We start from the raw sequence: 23900 nt of genomic DNA on the forward strand, positions 1-23900 counted from the left end.
CATAAAGTGTAATGGTTATTATGCAAAAACAGGACAGACAGGTACCTACCAACCTAGATCGTTGCAAAACATTCGAGCACAGAAGTGATCATCAAGCATTCGCATCGCAATTTCGCACGTTAGACCATGGCAGGCTATGAGACCATTTCCTGTGTGGGGCAAAACCTGACATTCTATTATTCTGCCATTATTATGGCGTGCACACTGCACAGTCTGAACTGAAATATCAAAGACCGACTGTGCTCATTTTATATGTTTAACTTAGGCACATACAGACTATTACTAGTAGGAATTCCCTACTACCTGCTGGGAAGTATAGTTACCAACACAGCAACGCATCTAACCTATCCTGCATGTCTAGGTACCTAGGTACTTGCCTACCTACATAAAGTAATAGTGGCTATGGATAGGGTAGGTAGGTATTACCTAGATTATCTGCGATAGAAATATCTACCTACCCAGCCCAGATTTACATTTATGTTAGGGACCAAAACCAACTTATGCGTAGATATAAAATTATGCGGGAAAAGTTATTATAGCTATTAGACTGTCTACAATGTACCTACCAAGTAACCTACTAATGACGTGTTTAATTGGGTATAATAGGCAAGTACTAAGTACCTAACCTACACCAGTCAGCGCATTTCGAACCCAATAGACATGACATAACGCTAGCTCACTGGGTCAGTTTGAAAGGTGACAGTTCGTTAACCGTCCGTATAGGAACCTTTACACGAGTTCTTGGTTAACTCACGGAGTTCGCTTGGTGAGCTTAGACTAGGATGGACGTGAATTCAATAAATAAACCAAACGTAGACTCACCTGCCCAGTGGCCTTCTTGTAGCGGAGAGTGGCTTCCCGGACGAGGTCCCTGACCAGCAGGTCCCCCGCGCCGCACGGCACCAGCACTCGCACCGAGCCGAAGCACACCGTCACCTTCATGGCACTATCCACTCACTGTATCACCGCTAGCATATTAGTTTGTCCACAAACTAATAGGAGCACAACACTACCTCACGCACATGGTAAATAGCCTGCTGCGAAGTCGCTCACAAACCACTGATGAAACAAAAAGTACAAAAACACTGGGCCGTTCGTCCGCTTTCATATTTTATTATAGCTCGAGTACGCGCGACTTTCTGCCTACACACTCGGCCATTCGACACTGATCTACTTTAATTCACACAAATACGATATCAAGAATATAGTATTCCATTTACAGCGCATTTCGATAAGATTACGCGGAATACGGGCGCGAAACACGCTCGCTCCACCGACAGCAACGGTCGCGATGAGGTGAGGAATTCGTTTGTGTTGTGGAGGGGAGCGGCGGCGGCGGGCGGCGCGGGGGGCGACCGGTTCCTGGCGACCAATCGTCGGCGGCGTCACGCGGGCATCAGGCAGCTGCGAGCGGGCCGGAGCCCCGGGCCCGGCCGCAGCCCCGCGCCGCTCTAGCCACTACAACATACCAACTAGGGCATACAATACCGGAATAATTTTCAATACCGGTATTGAGTTCCGGTATTACAACTCAATACCGGGATCCCGGTATTAATACCGGTATTAGACTTCCTTGTAATAAATGGCATATACTGTGTTTAAAGGTCGTATACATCAAAATAAAACAAGAAAATGCAATCATATTCTGTATTTTGTTGTAGATTTTTACGAGAAATCAGTTTTAGAGTTTAAATTTTAGAATAAACTATTTTTTTACATCCGGTGCCGGTTTACGCATGGTCAACAGTAGATTTCTAGCAGCCGAAAACTGCATTACACGGTTGGGAACAAGTGCGCTTTCACAGTATATACACACACAAGGCTAACTAAATCTTAATCGCTTTATTTATAGCCTAAAAAAGTCCGATTCCGGTATTACTTCAATACCGGTATTAACTTTCAATACCGGTATTGAAAAAAGCGGGAATTTTGTACGGGATCCCGGTATTACGAATACCGGTATTGCGGTATTGCATGCCCTAATACCAACCAACTCACCGTATTTTGAATGAAACCAGTCTTGATAACTGGCTGACTCATGTAAGTATTGCGAGAAACCCAAACGCTTAAGTACTAGGTTTTATACCTACCTACCTCACAAAATGCGAAATATGGATTAAAATGATTTTTATTCGTGGCACTAAGTACACTTATGGTGTAGTGTAGTCTACATAATTTAGATTATATACCTACTAGGTAATCTAGGTATACAGCGATTTACTAAAGATGCCAACCAACATAGAACAACGCGGACTCGGGTGAACGCTGATGCTATCAAATATTTTAAAAGTAAATAAACGGGAAGGTGCTCAGCTGATGGAGTCGAGGGTAGATACAGGTACCTAACTAGTTGTACTCAGGTAGGCAGGTATGGGCTGTTATGCTGAATAGGGATTAATCAATGTTGCCATGCCAACAAACAGCATGGGACAACCTGTGCTGTGCCTGATTATTTTTCAAAACATGTTTCCTAATTTACTATTTAAACAAAGTTTAGGTTTTTTCCCGACAAATTGCATTATAAATGCCCGCCTTCTATTTCTATTATTGAGTAGGTAGTTGAAAGGCTGCAGATAAAAAATAAAGAAACAATACATATATAAGAACATAGCGGTCATTACATGAAGTCCATATCTATGTATAAAAATGTCTATGAAGTACTTACTAGGTGTAAATCTAGGTATTCAAGTACCTACATAGGTGTAAATCTATTACGCGCTGTAGCAAGATTCCGGTATTCATTCAACTTTTACAGCGTGTTGCAATAAAAACATCACATACTTACTGCGATTTGGCTTAGTTATACATAAGTACCTGCATGTTCTAGGTTCCATTACTACCTATACATTATAAGTAGGTACTTTATATTTTAACAGGCGCAGAATCAAGTTTTTTGCTATAATTCCTATGATTTTTCAAATCTACAAGACCGTTTAAAAAAACTATTATTTTATAAGCTAGTCACACACTCGGTTATTTTCTGACTTCTCACGACTGTATTCATTTGAGCTTGACTGTTTCACATTAGTATGCGTGCACGCACCACAGCCGACACTATGTGATCTGCAAGATAATGTCCAATAATCGTCACATCATACTTGGAACGCGACTTTTTTGGCCGTTGAAGGACTATACTTTATGGTCTGGCTCCTATTAGATAAGTTTATAGTTACCTTATTGTCCGACTCTTGTCTCTTGTGTCGTAAAACTCGTAAAGTAGGTAGGTAAGTATAAATAAATTATGTAATTCCACCCTAATCGTGAATCTGTCAATTCCTTCCTACTCCCACATGTAACTTATTTTGTGTATTTAACTGCCAGGTACAACAAAAACTACAGCCACTACAGGAACCGCGCCACCACTTGTATCATGTATTCTTGGCTGTTACGTTTTGATTCAACACAACATAATAATAACAGACAGCCTAATGCTGTGAAGAGTAAAAGCTAATCAAATTCTTTGATATAGGTAACTACCTACTTAGAAGAAAAGCTTACTTTAACCCCCTTATTCATAGAAAAGTTACAGAGCGTTTTAGGTAATAAACTGTTTTGAAGAACAAGTTGTTCTATGACAGAGAGGGACAAAACAGTTCAATAGCTAAAATTTTCTGTTTTTTTCTATGAATAATTTACTCCCTAAATGTCTGTAGGTAAGGTACTTGACTGACTGAAGTACTTCCATAAGAAGATATTTACAGAATGATTAAGGTGTCTCAAACTCAAAATTAACAGCGGGTAATATATTTATAACTATGTTGAATAAAAAAATAAAATTATTTTTATGTAGCATATACCACTTTAATCATAAGTAATTAATATTGCTTAAATTGAATTCAAATAAATAAAAAGGTACACAAATACACTATCTACATAAGGCATATTGGAAAAAATACAGTATAATTTTAACCATGATTAAATTGTTGAACAATGTCGATCTGTAGGTACAATATTCACATTAAACTAAATTGAGTACAAAAATAAGGGTATATAAAAGTAAACTAAACTGGATCGTTATTTTCATTAAAATGGTAATGGTTATCAAAAATATAGGTACGTAAGATTACTATTTTTATTCTCGATGTTAACTTAAATGTCGTGTTATCAGGTTTAATGTGAATACATGACTACAGTTACAAATATTTATTAATTGAAAGTAGGTATCTATAAAGTGTTTATGTTATTCGTCATCTAGATTATCTAAGACAGATCTAGATTATATTTTGAAAACATTTTATATTAATATCATTTTATTGAGTGACTCTTAAAAAATATAGTAAACTCAGCTGAATTAAACAAGTAAATTTATAACTCGCGTAAGTGGGTAATATAGAAATGCTGCATTCAAAAAATTTGGCACTAATAAGTACTCGATACCATTAGCAAGAAACAACATTACAAATATAAATATGGGCCGATAGCAAATTAGCATATTCATTTTTACGAAAAATAGGTAAGTAGGTTTCTTTCTTTCAGGAATAAATACTTTAGGTTGGTGTTGTCGATTTAATAATATTTACACAGATTTACGTACTTCATTTTACAATAAAGCAGCCTTAATGCTGAAACTTTCACAAAAAAATTTAGAAGCCAATTAGGTATACCTACACTCACGGGCAAAGAAAAAGTTCTACTCACAAAATGCCGACCGCCGACACCAAAGAAACCAATTTTTTTCAAACATTTAATAAAAAACTTGAACAAAATATAACCGTTTTTAGTTGGTAATATCCTGATGCTCTGTTAAATGTACATCAATGTTGCAGAAGGCTTTATTAAGCTAGCCTTTTCCGGTTAGGAGTAATGTGGTTCTTTTCTCAGTGGAACCTTTTCATTGCCTGGGTATTAAATTTATCAGTGATATGATATAGAAACTAAGCATCAACCAAAAGCAAATAATTTGCGAACACATGCAAATGATAAGACATGAATAAATCATAAGTACCTACAATATTGATTCAAGTTTCATCGTTTTTAATCAAATAGAAAATATTATCACAAGCCATTATGGCCCTTAATTAAGAGAGAACTGAATATATATAGTATCTTATAACACCTGCATACCTCCGTAAAATAAAAAATTACTGTAAGTATTTAACATTGTTCTATAACAGCATGAAATTGACATTATACCTATTAATATAATCAATTTTGAAATGTGTTGTAAACATGAATATTCTATAACAAATATCCGTAACGGATGTAACCAATCAATTGTACTTTAATAATAGGATGTGAGGTCTATTACACGTTTGGTAAGTATTGAAGTAGGTATAATACTTATAAGAAAATAATACAGTCATACATAATTCATAACTACTGTAGGTAAATGAGGGAGATAACACAGTACTTATTATTTTTATCTTTTTGAAAGTTTTGTTTTAGTATAAGGTAAAGGTACCCTACATAAGTACGTAAGATAATAGTTTTAATTTGATTATTCTCATTTAAAACCATCAAATTTGATGAATAGTGTGTAATCCAAGAAGGTTTTAAATTGAATTTAAGGTACCTTCACATTGTGCAGTACTAATATTAACCACAATAACCTCGTATGTGTAGTGAGATCAAGTAATTGACAACCAAACATGCAGTATTTGTATAATGGCACTTAAATCGTTAAAAACTTTAGCAATGGATGAACAATACTTAACAAAAATACTATTAAGAAAATATAAGTACTTACATACCTATATACCTACTACATACTCATAATAATTATGGTAACGTTAAGCTACTTAATAACGGAAATGCAAAATTATACTTTTGTTTATTTACAATACTGATGAATATAGTGCGAGATGAACATGATAGCCGGGTCCAGCCCCATCCCTTAAGATAACAATACGATACTTGAGACAAATCTCCGAATATTGGTCGATCAATTTTGAAATTCTCATCTTCCCTTTAAACAAAATTAATATTAATTCTAAGTCAGAGCACCTTATAATTGTAGAGATCATTTCTTACCCCCTAGGTGATGCTTGACACCATTACATGGCGTCCCTCCACTGTACACGAATATCATACAGACTATAGATACAGACGAGACTGCAGGCACGTCGATAACATGGCTAATTAATACAATAACATTATACGTTTAGATCAAACTATACATCGGTCCGAGGAAATGAACATTGGACATTCACAAATCCTTTTGTACACGAATAAGAACAGACTTCGGGAACTGTCAGTCCCGAGGTTTTGAGTATTGCACTATATTATTTGCACTAGAGAGCGTTTACAAACGAGCTTTAAACTAAAATCTTTGGATTCGCTGTCATGGATGTGCGAAGATTTAAGTAACAAGAGTTCTAATCGGCTTGCCACTGTGTGACATAGCCGTCAGCGCGTGGCCCATCATCGGCACGTTACTCTGTCGGCCGCCGCGGCGCTAGTGAGCTAACTGCTCACACGCTCACGAAGGCAGTAGGTCACAAAACAGCAGCGTAGATCTGCATCAACCTCAACAACCACTAGACGTCGCTCTCCCCATCAGTGACGGGTGCGGGCTGGCCGAAGTTCCTCGTGATAGACTCGCTGACCGTGCGGATATTAGCCAAATACCGATGCGCCGGCTCATCCGAGTCATAGATGGCGCTGAGGGACTCTAGTGACACTAGTGCTTCGGAATCCAGTAGGCGTGAAGAAGCTCTTGAGGAGACATCGTCGTCTCGGTCGAAGTAGCATGAATTAACGTCGCTTAGTGCGGCTTCGGCGTCGGTCAACCCTGCTTCGTTGAGCATGGAGACGTTTTCCAGAGCGGGGTCGTCGGTGGTGTAGCCGGTGCTCTCCGCGCGGCCCCCCTCCCCCTCGCCCTCCCCCTCCGAACAGGAAGAGCTCCACTCTGATTGGCTTTCGCCGTAGAGACCCAGCTCTCGGTGGTTAGAAGTGGGCACCTGCGTGGGAAAACGTTTGGTTATTTATGTTGAAAGGATGATAGACTAAATAAGAGTAGGTATGGAGTACGCGAGAGTTGAATTGAAAAAGTATACAGTGGTATTTGGACTTTATACCGTTCTGAATTCGTTTGTCTTACACACGATTTAAATAGCAGTGTTACCTTTATTGCGTAAGATTGGAAATACATAAATATGAAAGATATCAAGTGAAATTACGCACCTGGTTGTGCAGTCGGTGTTGGAGTTCTTTCTCTCTCTCCTTCTCTTGTTGTTTCTCCTTCTCTTTAGCCTCCTCTTCCTCTTCATTCTTCTCGTGCGCAGGACTGTAACAAAACAAGATGACGTTTTATCGAAACTGAATTATTTCACTTCATAATTTTCATAACAGTGATCTGTTAATCTCTGACTGTGAAGGAAGTGTATAGTGAGGAAAATTGCTTGCATTGCACATGGCTATCCATCAATACTTTTTTATTTGAAAGGCCTTTCTTGATCCTAACTGCCTTTGGGGTTAAAAGTCATACGTCTCATGGGCAATGAGCGGCGTCGGCGTCCCACGCTACACACTACTCGCCACGTATTTTACACTGCACTGCTGCAAGTCTACTTTCCCTCGCGCTTCCCCACCACCCTTCTTACCTGTCAACCCGCGGCGGGGTCACCACCACGTCAGTGGGCAGCACGCCGGGGAAGGCGGGCCGGTCCTGCCGCGCCAGCGACGCGATGGCGGCCAGCCCCACGCAGTGAAGGGGGCTGCTGTTGTTGTTGGTGTTGCGGGCTGGCTGCTCGTGGCTGGGGGCGCCTCTGTGGGGAAAGAAAGGTTTTTTTTATAAGTAACGTAAACTCTCCATTGTGAAATGGCCTTTTTAGTCTACGGAGAAGGGGCCAAGAAAGTGCAGAGCCATCTTTATGGATAGATTTGAAAAGGTGGCGATGATTACTAATGTTAATGTACATCAGGGTATGCTTGCAATTGTAACATCCTATATAGAATAAGTTAGCAGAAAAAAACTAATATGAGTATAACTTACCGAAGCTCAAGTTTCAAATCCTTGCGTTCAGCCTTCGGAGGAACACTCTTAAGTACATTTTTATCATCGAGCAGCCTTTGTATCTCTCTCTCGAAGGGCAGCACGCAGGCCACGTCGGCCGCGGGGCTGCGCTTGCACAGCACCTCCCGCGCCCCCGCCCCCGACCCCGAGCCCGCCCGCCCCCGCGCGCCCACGTCCTTCTTGTCCGTCTGGCTGCAGCTGTCGCGCTTCGACGAAGCCTGTATCATGTTGATGATGCTACGCTGCAGTTTCTCGTCCTCCTTCTGGAAGTCGATCGAGCCGTCCAAGATCTTCTCTTCGAGAGACGGTTTCTTGTTGATTTTATTGTGCTTGGCGTAGATGTCGTTGATGTTGTTGAGCACGGGCTTGGCGCGCAGCGGCGGGTAGTCGTAGAGCGGGCGGGGCGCGCGGGGCGGGGCGCGGGGCGGGGAGGGCGAGGCGTCCGTGGTGCGCGAGTAGCTCTCGTCGGACGAGCTAAGACTGGGCGACCGCGTGAGGGAACTCAGCTCGTCGGCAGAGGAGTGCACGCGCGGGGAGCGGGCGAGGGGCAGGCTCTCGCTGGAGCGGGGGCGGGGCAGGCGCGCGGGGGGGCGGCGCTTGTGCGGCGCGGGGGGGCGCGCCTCCGGCCCCCGCGGCCACGGCGGCACGAAGGCGCGCGGCGGCGGCCACCGCGGGTTGACAGCCACCCCGTGCGGTGGCGGCGGCGGCGGCGTCTCCTCCTCTTTGTTCCTTCTGTTCTTGCTGCCTTTCAGGTTGTTGGTGAGTTGGTGTGAGTTGGGCAGCAGCGGCTCGCTCTCGGGAGCGCTCTCTCTGACCGGCGCGAGGCGCGGCGGCGGCGCGGCGCGGCGGCCCCCGCCCTGCAGCATGGCCAGCGGGGTCGCCACGCCGCCGTACGCCGACGGCGGCTGCCCCTGATGCCCCGTGTTCGTATTCTGTCCGCTCACTTCACTGGGCGCCCTATCCGTCAAGAAGTACGTAGTCATCTCCCCCTTCCCTTTGACCTTGACCTTGCCCCTGCAGACGAACTGGTAGGGCAGGTCCTTGAGCACCTGGTACACCTCGCCGGTGAGCTGCGTGTGGTTGGGCAGGCCCGTGGAGTCCATGCGCGAGGCCACGTTCACCGTGTTGCCCCAGATGTCGTACTGCGGCTTGCGCGCGCCGATCACGCCCGCCACCACTGGGCCTAGGTTTATTCCTGTAAAATGAAAATAACAATAAACATTGTTGGCTAAGATATAAGTAAATATCCAAGAATGAAATACCTATTTATTAAAAAAATGCTTACCAACTCTTAACATAAAATTATTATAGGAGTTATCATTAATATCCTTCAGTTTATCTCTCATGGCGAACACGAATTCTACTAGAGTGGCCATGTACTTCTTGGTGCTGGCGTCGTCCGACATCTTCTTGTCGGGAATCAAACCCACGGCCGCCATGTACGTCGATCCGACGGTTTTAATTTTATCTATCGCGCTGAAACGATCTTCACCCAACAGCTGAAAGAATACAATCAGTTTTATCATTATCACTTGTAAACGCTGTAATTAAAATTCAAAACAAATCGATCAAACTTAAAAGAATGTCTATTCAAGGGCATTTGCATCAAAAGATACTTATAATAAATGTATGTCTCCATTTGTTTAGGAAAACTTACAGCTAATTTGATTTACATAAGAATTATTTGTATTTAAAATCAAGATTGCGAATAGCAATTTCGGACATTTGCGGTCTATTGAACAATTGGTACACTCAGTTACCGCTGAAGACTTTGCTCATAAAATCGCACCACAGAAGCCTAACTTTGTCCATAACAAAAATATCCCCCTAAAAACCAAAACCAACTCACCTCATCAAAATCCGCAATGATCTCATTCAGCAGCCGCAAACACTCCATGCCCTGGTTGTTGCCATCCAGCTCCATATAAAACTCGTGGTAGTTGGTGATGGACGCGAACACCACGCCCACTAGCTGGTAGGACTGGTGGTACAGCTCCTGCCAACCACGCCTCTAGTCAGCCAAGCAGCAAGCAAGCGTGCGGGAGGGGCGTGACAGACTTTAGATTGGGTCGAGTGAATTTAGATTGGCGGATTAGGGGTTTTCTAAGTGTGGAACTGCAGATATTGGTGTTGGTAAATTGATGTGGTTTTTAAATTGGTGTGTGTTTGGATATTTTGTGCACAGATATCTATAGATAGTTTTAATTACTCTTATACATGTATAAAACGTCTGTAGGTAAGTTGGTGTGGATGGGTTCAAGAAACATTAAAGTGACCGGCAGATAATCTTTTATTCTTATCTTATGTTATTTAAATTGCCTTCATTGGTAAGTCTGTCACGTGACCTACCATCATTTGTTGCAAACAAACAAAGCGTGTTAGATGTGTTAGTGACAAGATTACAAGGCACAAATGGATGAGAGTGCTATGTGCGCGAATGAAAATGATAAAACAATGACTTTCTGTGTCAAAAAGAAAGAATTTAAAATGATTAACAGTGCACGATAATGAAAATGGTGATGTAAAATATGAGATTTAAGCTTAGGCCAAACCGTGACAGCAGCATGTGTATCTTTTTTAAAGCAGCAGTTTTTAATAAAAATATATAAGACAGTTCTTCAGAAGCGAAGTTATAACATGGAAAATCTGCGTATAATCTGCTTTCATGAGTATAAGACACTAGCGGCCACTTGCAGAAACATATTAAATCTAGATTTAGTGTTAAATCTCGATATAATGTCAAATTTTATATGGACTGAAGTTTCTTAAATCGACATTTGACACTAAATCTAGATTTAATTTGTTGGTGCAAGGGGTCCTAGAAATATTAAACCAGAATTATTATTTATTTACAGTCTACTCTGAAACATCTAAAAAGACCCGATAATTATGAAGATGAACGGATTTAATTAATTGAAAAGTAACTATAAAACTTCCAGAATAACATGCGCAGGAGTCGAACCCGCACCTTATATCTCGTTGTTCAAAAATACGTCACTCATTCAGGCAGAAGCTCAAGTATTTCCCTATAATTACCATGTTGGTGCGGAACTGGTTGTCGAGGAAGTGCGTGGCCACGTGCGCCGGCAACAGGTTGAACAGTATCCTCCTGTTTGATGCCTGAAATTTTAACAAAAAATACTTCAAAAAGTGTATATTTTAAAAAGTACAGCCAGTGCCATCTACAATTCAATCCGCACGAATTATAAAGTTTATAGTTTATTATTTCTATGGCGCGAATATATGTGGGACCAGGCGGTGGAAATGAGAACCAAGCTGATTTAATCACTGAATCTCGTTTATTTTAGTTAAAACATCTTTTAAAATAATTATTTATATTTGAGCACAACCACATTTTCTAATCCTCCATCCATCTCAGTCAAACTTCCTTTCATAGACAATCGATGCTTTCTTCCTTTCTTCACACACTCTGTTCATCCAAATAATAATAAATGATAATGCTCCATTCCTACAACTCGGCCATCCTGCTTACATGCTGCCCTCAGCATGTGCATTTAAAACAACTTAAATGATTAACCCCTTAACTAATAAACATAAACAAATACGGCATTACACCTTAACTAATAATAATAAACAAATACGGCATTACAACTTAAAACACACACATTCGTCATCATTCGTTCATCATCACTTTTATCTTTCTTTCTCCCAATATCACTTCCTTTCTTTTCTTCTTTCTTGTCTTCTTTCTTTTCATCTTCTTTTCCTTCTTTCCTTTCATCTTTTTAATCTCGTGTATCGATTCTCTTCTTATTTTTCTTCTCTCGTTTGTCACTCGCCTTCTTATCCTTCTTCGCCTCGGTACTACTTGATTTCTAAACTTTTTCACCTTCCTTGTCTTTCTCCTTGTCACCGGCACCAGAGGATTAGAATCTTCTGAGTAACTTCCTTGAATTATACCCTCTCTCAACCATTCTGCTACTTCTTCCTCCACTAACTTCTGTTCCATCGATGATATACGCGTTGGCCACTGTGCTTCAGGGATATCATCTTTGAGATTAACCTTCATATCGATTAGTTCATCTCTCATTGTCTTCATTTCATCGTCGCTTTTTACAATATATACATCGTCTACAATAAGGTTAACGTCATTTCCGTCATCTATCAACATATTTACAGATTTTTCACAAATATCTATCTTTTCCCCCTTTTCATTCTGTAAACCTTGTTTGTTTACAACTTCTTGATAGTTGCTGCTTGACATTGTCATTTCTTGGCTGTCACTCAGTTCTTCTTTGCATGATTCGTGTCTATGGCTGTCATTTTCTTCTTCTGGGTATCTATGCTTGTGCATTTCCTTGCTATTTAAATTTAATTCATCAGGAAATTCGATTTGTAAGGCGGCATTTAGTTCTTCAAATGTTTTGTACGTCTCCTCCGATCTCAGCCACAACTGAGCCGTACCAACGAGCGATTGTCGAGCGACAATGAGTTTCTGCCGGGCACTCCATCCGAATATCTCGGCATTATCTTCAATATCGGCGGCCCACTTCACCGAGGAATACGTCTCATCTTCTCCACTGAATTTTGTAACTCCGCAGAATTTGTCGTTGGACACCATGCTACCAAGCATTGCGTTACTTCTTTCGTCGTTTCTTGTTTGCGTCGTCATTTTTAGTCTTCGTCTTTAAATATTTAGTGACTAGCGACCAACTTTGTCACCAATCACTTTTTCCAATTAATTTCGTCGTATTTTCGTCTTCGTCTTTAATGGCCGTCGTCCTGTGTGCTCATCACGCGTCGTTTTTTTCTCATTTCCACGCTCGATCCCGGACGAGCCCCCAAAATTGTGGGACCAGGCGGTGGAAATGAGAACCAAGCTGATTTAATCACTGAATCTCGTTTATTTTAGTTAAAACATCTTTTAAAATAATTATTTATATTTGAGCACAACCACATTTTCTAATCCTCCATCCATCTCAGTCAAACTTCCTTTCATAGACAATCGATGCTTTCTTCCTTTCTTCACACACTCTGTTCATCCAAATAATAATAAATGATAATGCTCCATTCCTACATATATACGTTTGGCAAATTAAAATAAATTAGCGCTTCTTGCGTCACCCATTGTAGGCATGTATGGCTTACAATGGGTGACGTGAAAGTCATTAAACCGACGAAAACATTACATGAGATCCTAGTATGCGTAAAATCTAAGTTTCAGTCCAGTCTTGTCCGTAGCGTAGGTAAGCCGCTGTATGATGGTCACAGAAGCATCTAGCTTTAAGTTTCTTTGTTTGTTTGAATCCCCCACTTTAACATAAACATTCATGTTAAACCTTACCTGCAAAGCATCCATATCTCTCTTCTCATCCCTGGCCTGCGCCTGCCACAGGAAGTCGAGCCGGGCGGTCCACTCGGTCTGCCGCGCGTGCAATAGGACCGCTAGAGCCAGGGCTAATGTCCACGCTGAGGACACGTAGGCTGAGCCTATGGGGCCTGGTCTGGAATAGGGGATAAATAAGTTTTAGTAAAGCTAGGATGAGTATAGGCATAGACCTAAAATATGCCTGATGATAAAGTACCTAATATGGAAACTAACCCAGTTGTTGAACATTGCTATATATGCGGGTGCATGACTGTAACAGCAATAGGTATGTATGTTTTGATTAAAAACTGAATAACCAACATTAATACTCACTCAACCATCCTATCGTAGCAGTCGAACAGATCCTTGTGGTACGCCAGAATGACTGCCATGTACCCTGCCGTCATGAAGGCTAACAACACCCCTTTTATCAGTATCGGCAGCCGCAGAAACACGGCCACTGCGAGCATACTCAGGCAACAGCCCAGGGTTATGTACAGAGGTATCGGACATATTCTGTGGTCGTTGATGCTCCATAACACTGTGGCTATGTCGTCGCTTGTTGCGCGGATGTCGTTCATTGTTATGTTTTCTGTGAGGTTCCTGCATATATTCAGTTCTCGGCAGGTCACCTGGAAAATATAGTTTTATTTGGTAAGATTGTAATTTAACATTTTACTCAAGCCATTAAAGCTATCAGCTACTTTTATAGCTATGCAGAGGGCATTCCTTAAGCACACCATACCATTAAAATACTAATCTTCTGTAACTCACCACATTGACCTGGCTGACGGCATACCCCAGCACTAACGTAAACGTCGTGATAGCATTCCTGAGCGCAAACGGCCGGGACACATCACACGGAATTATCCTCAGTCTCGCAGCCAGAGTCAGCCCTAGCACTGCTCCGGACCAAGAGAAGGCTGTGACGAATAGTAGTAGTAGGATGGTGGTCCGGGGCAGGATAGTGGCCTGCAGCGCCCCGGCCGTGGCCAGGGTTCCTAATGCGGCGGAGAGCGAGCCCGCCCAGCCGCCGTCGTTCGATGCTCGGTACTGGAAACGTGACGTAACAGGTTAGTAGGAAGAAGACGCATAGTAAACTGGATTTCAATGTGATTGTCGATAGTGCTGCCAAAGTTTCAGCCATATTCCGTTATGACCGCACTTCGGTTGTTTTTAACAGTATGCAGATTTCATCATAGTGGTTGTTGTATGCATTCACCTTGGCCTCCTTAGCTGGATCTTTAAAGCAGAGCGTGAGCAGATGCACGTGTGTGGCCTTCTCGCGGTGCACGGAGCGGGCGTCGATGGCCTGCGCCAGGAACTTGTTCACTCGGTTGGTGGGCTGGTGGTACACAGACGAGTGACGCTTCTTCAGCGGCCGCTTGAACTTCTCCGTCACTTTGCTCTGTGGACGCAAATCACCACTTATTGCCAACTGCTCACCAAAACCCATCTGAAACATCGACAGGACACACTGATAGGGCGACGGTCACAGGGTTAAGTATACAAGGGCGGGTTCACAGAGCAGAATGGTCTGCTCTGTGGCGGACGCTGGAGACACATGCTTCGTACGGGGGCGCGCACTGACCTTGACGGCTAAAGTCCGGGCTCCGAAGCAGCATCACATCATTACAATAATAGTAAATAGGTAAAGTCAAATGAGAATCAATAGATGAATTTAGAAACAAGATTAGAAGATCTGAATGGACCTAGTTTACAATGATAGACAGATTTAAGTAGTGGTCTGAGTTATGAATGAAAGTAATTTGCATTCATTGATAAATAATTAATTACTGAGAGATAGAATCTGTTATTTAAACTTAAATTAATAAAATTCGCATCGATCTTTTCTGGATGGTGTTGCGCTAAGCTAGACTAATGACTCTAATGAGGTTGCAGCTAGATGAGAATGAAAAAATCCAGAGAAAATCGTTGTGAGGTTACAAATGTAAGGATCAATCCATGCAGTTACATGTCAGGTCATGGGGTCATGCCATGCGTGCGCAGGTCTCTACCGGGGCGTGAGTGAAACACAGTTCAGTGCGAGCGGCTTTATTCAAATAACTTGTTACACCTTCACAAATTTAGAAATTAATATCGTGTCCAATTGTTAATAGTGTGGTAGGTATTGGGTTCTGTGGTGGTGCCACAAGGTCTAAAATAACCCTGCTTTTGTATTCGATTCTTTTATTTTATCGTTTATAAATCACTGCAAGCAGGGTTATCTTGTGCGTTTGTGGTAGGTTACTGGTCGGTACTCTATACTTGATTAGTTTTGTTCCCATAGTCCGTTTAGGAGTGGTCCTTATAAGCGGATAGAAGTAGTTTATTTTATTTAGTTCGTCGGGTATTAGAGTGAGGCCCGGTTGTAGGGATACAAGAGTACACAAGAACAACATGGCGGCTTGGCTTACTGTTCCAGCGGTTAATTGCTGAGGGACTAATGTCCAGGGGCGGAACATCTGAAAACAACGAGGACACGGCCGGAATTAATCGCTGGTTGTTTCCAATGTCATGTTACTAGATAGTCACGGAGAGTAGAATCGGATAGCATAGTTTTTACTGATACGTAGGTAACTTTGTGAAGCATTTATTTGTGTCACGTACCCAATACACTTGTAACTACCAGATACATAAAATTGGAAAACATAAGCAACTAAGACGATATTTTGAATGGGGGGAATGTTCATTGCATTTGTTGTATGGTTCTTACTTCGATATGGTGTAGGTATGTAGGTGGCAATGTCTGTATTTTAGATGTATGTCAGTGACAAAGTGCATATCGTTTTCAGTCTTCGGAAGTTGAGGTTTCATATAAGTAATTAAGAAAGCATACATAATCGAGTATCTCATGAAACATTTTTGGTATTTATTCATGAAAAGCATAATCATTTCGTGGTTTCAAAGCCGTTTTAGTTGAAAACCAACACTCGAATTAACTAACTACAAGAAAACAAATAGCAAGGTTATAATTTTGGAACACAGTATGAATCGCATTATGTAGGTATTAAGTAGGTCATACCACTCATACCTAATACGTTTCATGTACAGTCGTAGAGGCAGAAAGTGCGGGTCATATACGCTCATGGCTGAACTAAGTCATCAGGTACAGTCTGGGACAAAGAAACCTGACCCGTCTCAAAGTGACAATAATGTTACCAGTCAGGTTTCTTTGTTCGAGACTGCACATCTAGATCTAGGTTCTAAATCTAAACAGCGATGCGAAAGCGTTTGCTTTGCGGCGTATATGACCCGCAAATACAATCAAATGTCAAAAAACAGACTTATCTGCTATTGTCATACAAAAGTAGAAAGTGAAAACATAATTTCCAAAGTCCTCCACATCGTTAGATTGTGCAACTAAAGAGTGGCTTGTGACGCACAGATAAGTAAGCATACGCGTAGGAGTATATCTAATAATAAATGCGCATATGGACACTAGTGCCTTGCTTTATCTTGCTTGTGATTCTGTCATGGACTTGCAGTATAGATGTTTTCTGACCATGTGATCAAAAAGAACTACTATGGCTGTAAACAGATGGAACCAAGATACAAAAAAAATATTGATGTACAGCCGATGGGTCTAGCGGCAAAAGTTGTTTTTTGTTCTTGAATTTAAAAGGCCGCACATTCAATATCCATCCTTGCGAATTCCTGTAGGCACCTTACCTTACACTTAACGGACCGTTACTTTCATTCAATTCGTTGTTAAAACGTTAACTGTAAGATATTTAAGTCCAAACACAAAGTTGGATACCGAAAACTACTCGCAAAGCCGCGTTCCAAAAACCAAACACAAGCAAAGACAAGCACGGCTCTAATGTCTCAGTCGCTAGGAGGGTGGTAGGACCGGCGGGAGGTCAGTGCGCAGGCGGGTGGACATGACGGCGTCGAACGTGTGCTGGTGGGGGGCGCTCACGTCTTCCGCCCGCATGGCCGCCAGGCGCAGCGCCTCGGCTGACCCTGGCTCCGCGTGCAACGCGCGGCGGAGATCCAGCACCTGGGTGACACATGGGCAGTTAGACAGGTGAATCATTTGATTACTGTTACTGTTGCTGCTGGTATAGAATTTGGTGTATGCTGTCAAGCCTATGAATAGAAGAAGCCTAGCTGACAATAAACATGTTTGTGTTAAGATTGGGTGCATGGATAGTTGTTTAAATACAGACTAGAGCTTACGTTACCTACTTATATTATTCTACGGTTATGAATTGTTTTAGTTATAGACACGAACTTTGATGTTTTATAAATAATCGAAAGTACCTACTACAGTACTTAGCAATAATATTGATCATTTACAATTTATATTGTATACATAAAATTATAGCATTTTTATAAATTTCTAGCTACCACAACGAATATATAAGGAGACATATAGTAGGTAAGTTAGGTATACTTAAATAAATATGTAGGTATTGATAGATAAGTATTGATACAAGACATGCTGAAAGTATCAGGGTTCGTATTTCAAACTGTACTAAAAGAAGAGCACTTACCTTGCTGAAAGAAATGCCGAAGTTAACTCTTCAAAACAAGTTCCACACAAACAGATATTATCCAAGAAAACAGAATAGACTCGGCGCGTATTTGCCTCGTCCGAAAAGGTGCAATTTTGAAAACGAAACGTGCAGTCAGTGAGTAGTTTTTAGAATATTTTTGAGAAGTTTATGATAAACCGTTAATTAAACCAATCATTTGTTCGTCTTTTATTAGCATGCACTGTAGTTTGAAGTATATGTACCATAGTAAATTTCGTTTTGTAATTTACTCAAAGCATTGATTTTTAATTAGATTATTTGTTATTAAAATCATCTCATCCAAACATGGTGTATCTCAAAACAACACAAGCAGTGTCGTTTCGATATCATGACGCAAATTCAACCTGAGAAGAATATGACACAAGCATGTCATATCATTATTCATGTCGTTTCATATGACTGACTAATTTGGCTCGGTAGCTCAAACGAATCACTTACATCTTATATTTTATGTCAATCAGCAAAAGCTATTAATAAAAACCTTTGTGTATTGTATTTCTTTACCTTTCTAGCTGCATTAGCCTTTAGTTCCTGTGGCGAGGCGGCCATGTTTGAGAATGGCACGTCTACGTTGAACTTGATGGAGTGCAGCAGTTGCACGACCACATTGGACACGTTCTTGAACGACAACTTGCGCCGCGACGACCCCAGCCCCACGCCTGACGAGAGACACATCTGGAATTGGAAAGAAAAATAATATTATAGTAGGTGTTGATCAGTGATATTTGTAATTACAGTGGCTAATACTAATCACCATAACCAAACGTTTCTGTGAATAGAATTATCCAAAAAATACGAGTAATTCTTCAAATCGCGAGCCTTGTTGCCTTCGTAAGCCAATCAGACTCCATTGTTACTAAAGTATTTTTAAACTTTATTACCTTACAAATGAACTGTAACCATAACTCAGGATCATAACTTTTCATTAGTATTATGAGTACCTAACAGAATTAGTACCTATCAACAATAACCTTGTATACCTTTGAAACTAAAATTTTCCCCAACCAGACATAAATCAGCAGAGTTGGTCTCCCCATCTAGTGCCACAGCAGTGATCCATGTGACATTGACCCTATATAAAGCGATATAATTAAGCCATAAAGCTATATACGTAGGTGGCAGAGATTTGTCACTACTCGTATATGTACACAGTACATGATTATATACATTAATTAAGTAAATAGCTCCACGGGGTGCCAATAAAACATAGTATTTAATTTTGCTATAAGTACCCGCTTTTAGTTGTCAACGTTATAGAAGAGGTAAATAAAGTAAAGTTGTAGTTCTACAAATGTTAGGTAGGTAGGGAAACTTTCAGGCTGAACAAATTACTTCAGTTTTGACAAATACGTCCTTTCCACGAAACATTTTAGAACCGGTAAAATTATATTATTTGTTTCAAGTTCGACTGAAGTTCAGCAGACGTTGGAGACTAATAAAAACATTCTCCATTCGGCATAAGATGTCATAACAAGGGTCACTACCCACGACGACCCGTGTTACATACCGACACTACAAGCCCTTACGACGGGTACTCCCCGAGGGGCCGCCAAAGCCACTATCATAAGTTTATGTCATGTATTTGAGTAATATGTTTAAAATTATGTATTCCGAGACATCAAAGAACTTTTGAAACTTGAAAAAAATGAAAGTGTACAAGTAACTTAACTCGCGAAATACCTTCTATAGGTAAGTACTATAATATTGGAATCAGCGTAATCATTGGATACGCAGCCTCTATTTGATCGTGAGCGAAATTAGACCAATCACAAGGCGCGGTGCTACAAAACGTCCTACACGTTTAACTACGTATCTATTAGTGGTTATCTCGTGGTTGGTATTCTCTATAGGTACCTTGTATTTGTATCCATTTCGAAGCTTCGCAACCAACCCATGTTAAACACTGCGCAAACTGTCTGCTGAGAGATTTCCCTGGGCTCGGCATTGCCATATACATACAGGGGGTAAATAAATATGCGAATTTTAAGTGTCTGCCAGCGCCACCCGCTGGGGCAACAAAATTATTAAAATAGCCCTTACACTTCCTTCCTGACATGAGTAAGCTCATTGGGACATAACCAAATCTATCAGTAGGCAATTATAACTACGGGCTGATGAATATGATGAGCTGATATCAGGGAAATCCCCATGTCTTCGAGTTGATCACTAAAAGTAGCCTAAACATAGCCTCATCACAACAACCCAACAGGTCCCCACTGCTGGTGCGCTGGTGGACGTGTCTCCTTCCAATGAAGGAAGGGAGGGTTAAGGCCTAGTCCACCACGCGGGCCAACAGCCATCAAACAGTTAATCAAAATTAAATCTATGATCTCTTGCTGTGACACTATACTGTCGAAGTAAGACAGAAATTGTTTTAATTGCGTTTAAATGTTTGGTGCAAGACACCCTTAGTCTATGTTTGACTTACTTTCCGTCGCCTCGGCGGGGGGATGATGAAGTAGGTCTGTATGGAGTGGTCCCTGAGATACGCGTTGCGGCTGGCGCCCTGCCCCGCCTCCACCTCGTAGGCGCCGCCGAGGCACTCCAGCGTCGCTTGCGTTATGTGCACTCGCCTGGGGGTATACAAGCAGTCATATGATATATACTAACCTGAGAATTTTAGGCACTGGATTGAGGAGGCCATTGACAGGTATACGTGGAAGACCCAGAGAAAGACTTTTGTCTAGCATTGGAACATAATAGGTTAAAGAAATAATTGCTGGAGTAAAGACTGCAATGCTTATGCCTAGTTTCACCATAGTCGGTTAGATCATTAACACCCCTGTTACATTGTAATGTCATCAATTATACGTCATCTCCATATTAAAATCTAACAGATTATGGTGAAATTGGAGCTTAACGTTTCCATCAGCTGTCATTTAAATTGGCAACAACGAGGGTAGGTTTTCGTAGATCAGAAGCAGTTTACTATTTTCCTTTCTGAACACTGTTCTACCTGCTGCCTGAAAATGGATCTGTTCATGAGCCCTATCTACAATAGATCCAGAAGTGGATACGCAAAAGGTAGAGGCGTGTGAACAAAGATAAATAAATAAAGTTTTTTCAGTCTCCCGTCTTCATTAAAGAGTGCTCACTCACCCCGGCTCCCCGCCCGCCTCCATGTTATTCGCCAGCGTGACGTCATTGGACCACACGTCGTACTGCCACTTGCGTAGGCCGAGCACGCCGCACAGCACGCGCCCCGTGTGGATGCCCACGCGCATGTTGAGCTGCACGTCCGTGGCTTCCACCACCGACCTGAGGGAGAGGGGGGATTTAGCTGTCTCGCTTGTACCAGGGATGTGGAGTTGGAGACGGTAGCATCGATTTGAGAGAGAGGAGAAATGTAGCTGTCTTGTTTGCACCAGGGATGTTTAGATTAGATGGTAGCATCGGTATGAGGGAAAGGGGGGATTTAGCTGTCTCGCTTGCTAAAGGGATGTTAAGACGGTAGCTCTGATGTGAGGGAGAGGGAGATGTAGCTGTCTCGCTTGCACCAGGGATGTGAAGACGGTATGACATAGGTATGGGAAACTGATAGGCAGCTGGAAGAGTAGAGCCGAGCAAAATTTTGAAGAGAGTAATTTATAATATTGTCAGTAGAGAATTGATATTTTTTTGTGAAAGACCCAAGTATGTCCCGACCCGGGTCCCATTAAACTGAACACATCGTGTAGCTGATGATAAAATTATTATGAAACTAAACAGCGGCATCATTTATCGCACATTTAAGTTGGCAATACTGCAAACGCAGAAAAATATTAGATTTTACTTTTACACTGGTCGTAATTTTCAGTGTCATAAACATAACAAGCCAAGAGATTTTTATATACACATTTTACACACTGCCACTACATTTGCGTCGGTGCTAAACTATAAACAGTCTGCGAGTTTATTGTGCCAGTTTTATCTCCACAAACACGAGGTAAAGGAATAACACACAATATCCAACAAATGCAACCACCTATTGTATGTTTACACACATAAATTATTACATCTACTTTGCGTGTAGCAGTTTACTGGTCAAGAGCGTGGCTTGTAGACGGACGGCCAACTTTCAGTTACAAATAATTGTAAACATGGCGAGTTTCTAATTAATGATGGCAATTTATGCCTTGGCGTAGATTCAAACAAAACCAGATAAAGGCGAAAGATCGTTTAATTTTGAGGCATCTGTAGTGGTAGGCGGGTGATGAATCGGTGCATGAATGAACTTCTCCAACGTAACTTTGTTTTTAATAGAGTTTCATATTAGAATACGAGAGCGCGCTTCTGTAAATTGAAGTACAGTCAGCAAAAGGATTGCATTGGCCACTCCAGTGCAAGTTTAAATTTTATGATCTAATGACAGCTGATACCTGAAATGAAACCAAAATATTTAAACAAAATGTACAATAACTAATAAAAATGGTTTGTAAGTATGTATCGAAAACGTTTACGCTGGGGTGGCCAATGTCATTATTTAGCCGACTGTACAAACGGGGAAGTCGCAATTGCCGGTTTGTCGAGCCAGGTTTATGCCAGTTAAGCGGAGTATAAATAAAAGCAGTAATGAGCGCGGATGGCCCTTGAGAAGCGCATCCCCCGCAATTAAATAACGCTCGGCGCATTTACATCACGGGCGTGGCCGCGACCTGATTAAATCCACGATTCGTAATCAAGGCTTTATTTTCGCCGTCTCTACGCTTTTTTCGTTTCCTTCCAAAGTAAGTTATTGCTAACAAATTAGTTTAACTTTACAGTCGCCTCGTCGCCGTCTCGCTGTGCGTGCGACGGTCACTGCTTTATTACCATTTCGGCCATAACTTATTTAATAAGGCCATCATAAAACGGCTATGGAAAATGTGGATGAAAGGAAAACTAAGCAGACAAAATGTGTTTGTATTGCGTAATAAAGAAATCCGTGACGCTATGTATTTGTTTACGATGTGCTTTGTTGGGTAAAGCACAAATATATCTGTCTGGGTTTGTCTCAAATTGTCAACTTCAAACGAATAATTGCAACATCCACGTTTTGTAAATGAGTCGGCGACGAGCGGCGGACGTCGGGATTTGAGAAATTGCGTCGTAATTTTTCATTAATGAAGACAAAAGCGGTGACACCTGACCGTAGAGTATAAACACAACTTTAGTAAATTCATTTTATTTTGTGCCAACGCAACGAAGCTTTTATGTGGCTTTCATGAGGAATTTTTGCAAGTTTTTGGGATGAAAATGCAGCATACGCTATCTACCTAACGAAAGAAACCCAACTAAATAACAACAAAACTATAGTAAATGACCTACATTGCTTACAGCACGTACCTAGGTTATACCTAGAATTTTTCCAACTGCCAATAGCAGATGTGGGGAAAACAATTTGTTTCCGTTTTACATTTCCTGGGGGTCGATGGAAGCACTTTGTGCATCCGATATTGTTGCGGCTTGTTACGGAGCACAAAAGACACCAATATAAGTACTTTTATTTTCCTTTTGCGAGAAAAGAAAGCTCTTGTTATACTTTCGCCTTTGTGCTTTAAATGGAGTGCGAGTGAACTTTAACGCTTTTACTCAACTCGACCCTATATTTCTTAGAAAAATAAATATTACCTGACTGAAGTTATATAAAAGATACAAATACTGGTATAAGTTTGAAACAAATATCTGTATAGTTTAAAGCTGCGAAACCTTTTTTTATTGAACAAGCCTTAGTTCACTCATTATAACACCTACTACATAAATAAACAAGGTAATTGATAGTAAACATATTTTTATCGGTTGTCTATTGTTTGTGGTACGAGTATGAAGACCAACAGTAAAATATAACTTACCTATTCTAAGTAACCTGCCAGTAAAAGCATGTCACAAGGTAAAACTTTCCAGGAATATGACGTGGAATGTTTGTGAACAATCGAGGCATAATCCGAAGCCCCGCTCGTCAGTAAGTGGCGAAACGATAATCCGTCTACTTCTAACACCGGCGTCGGCACCGTTTATATTTTTGTCTGTAAGCCGGATTTGGTTCACAAACACTTATTTTATCGCATATTCATAACTTCAATTATATATTTTTTACATTATAAAAGTATCATGGTAA

At 41.2% G+C, this 23900-nt stretch overlaps 2 protein-coding genes across 10 annotated transcripts in view; both read right to left on the bottom strand.

Moving 5' to 3' along the window:
• Positions 1-1103, bottom strand: part of LOC105380483 (partitioning defective 3 homolog) — a 51167-nt gene extending 50064 nt beyond the window's left edge. The window contains exon 1 of the mRNA XM_048623366.1: positions 823-1103. Within this exon, the coding sequence (XP_048479323.1) occupies positions 823-942 (120 nt within the window). The 5' untranslated portion in view covers positions 943-1103. The remainder of the gene's footprint in view (positions 1-822) is intronic.
• A 3822-nt stretch (positions 1104-4925) lies between these two features.
• The window catches only part of LOC105380532 (Ca(2+)/calmodulin-responsive adenylate cyclase), a 79986-nt gene continuing 61011 nt past the window's right edge, over positions 4926-23900 (bottom strand). The window contains exons 8-23 of one of the 9 annotated variants that reach the window (XM_048623303.1): positions 20924-21082; positions 20253-20397; positions 18329-18499; positions 17137-17286; positions 15701-15748; positions 14506-14691; positions 14058-14336; positions 13617-13915; positions 13260-13419; positions 10991-11074; positions 9804-9965; positions 9240-9453; positions 7934-9149; positions 7542-7706; positions 7123-7225; positions 4926-6899 (exon numbers count right to left, since the gene is read on the bottom strand). In XM_048623303.1, coding sequence (XP_048479260.1) covers positions 6477-6899; positions 7123-7225; positions 7542-7706; positions 7934-9149; positions 9240-9453; positions 9804-9965; positions 10991-11074; positions 13260-13419; positions 13617-13915; positions 14058-14336; positions 14506-14691; positions 15701-15748; positions 17137-17286; positions 18329-18499; positions 20253-20397; positions 20924-21082 — 3964 coding nt within the window. In that variant the 3' untranslated portion in view covers positions 4926-6476. Of the gene's footprint in view, positions 6900-7122; positions 7226-7541; positions 7707-7933; positions 9150-9239; positions 9454-9803; positions 9966-10990; positions 11075-13259; positions 13420-13616; positions 13916-14057; positions 14337-14505; positions 14740-15700; positions 15749-17136; positions 17287-18328; positions 18500-20252; positions 20398-20923; positions 21083-23900 lie in introns of all 9 variants that reach the window. The other 8 variants (XM_048623308.1, XM_048623307.1, XM_048623306.1 and 5 more) reach the window with 8 other exon arrangements.

Source organism: Plutella xylostella, chromosome 10 (assembly GCF_932276165.1).
Source record: "Plutella xylostella chromosome 10, ilPluXylo3.1, whole genome shotgun sequence".
Lineage (NCBI taxonomy): Eukaryota > Metazoa > Arthropoda > Insecta > Lepidoptera > Plutellidae > Plutella > Plutella xylostella.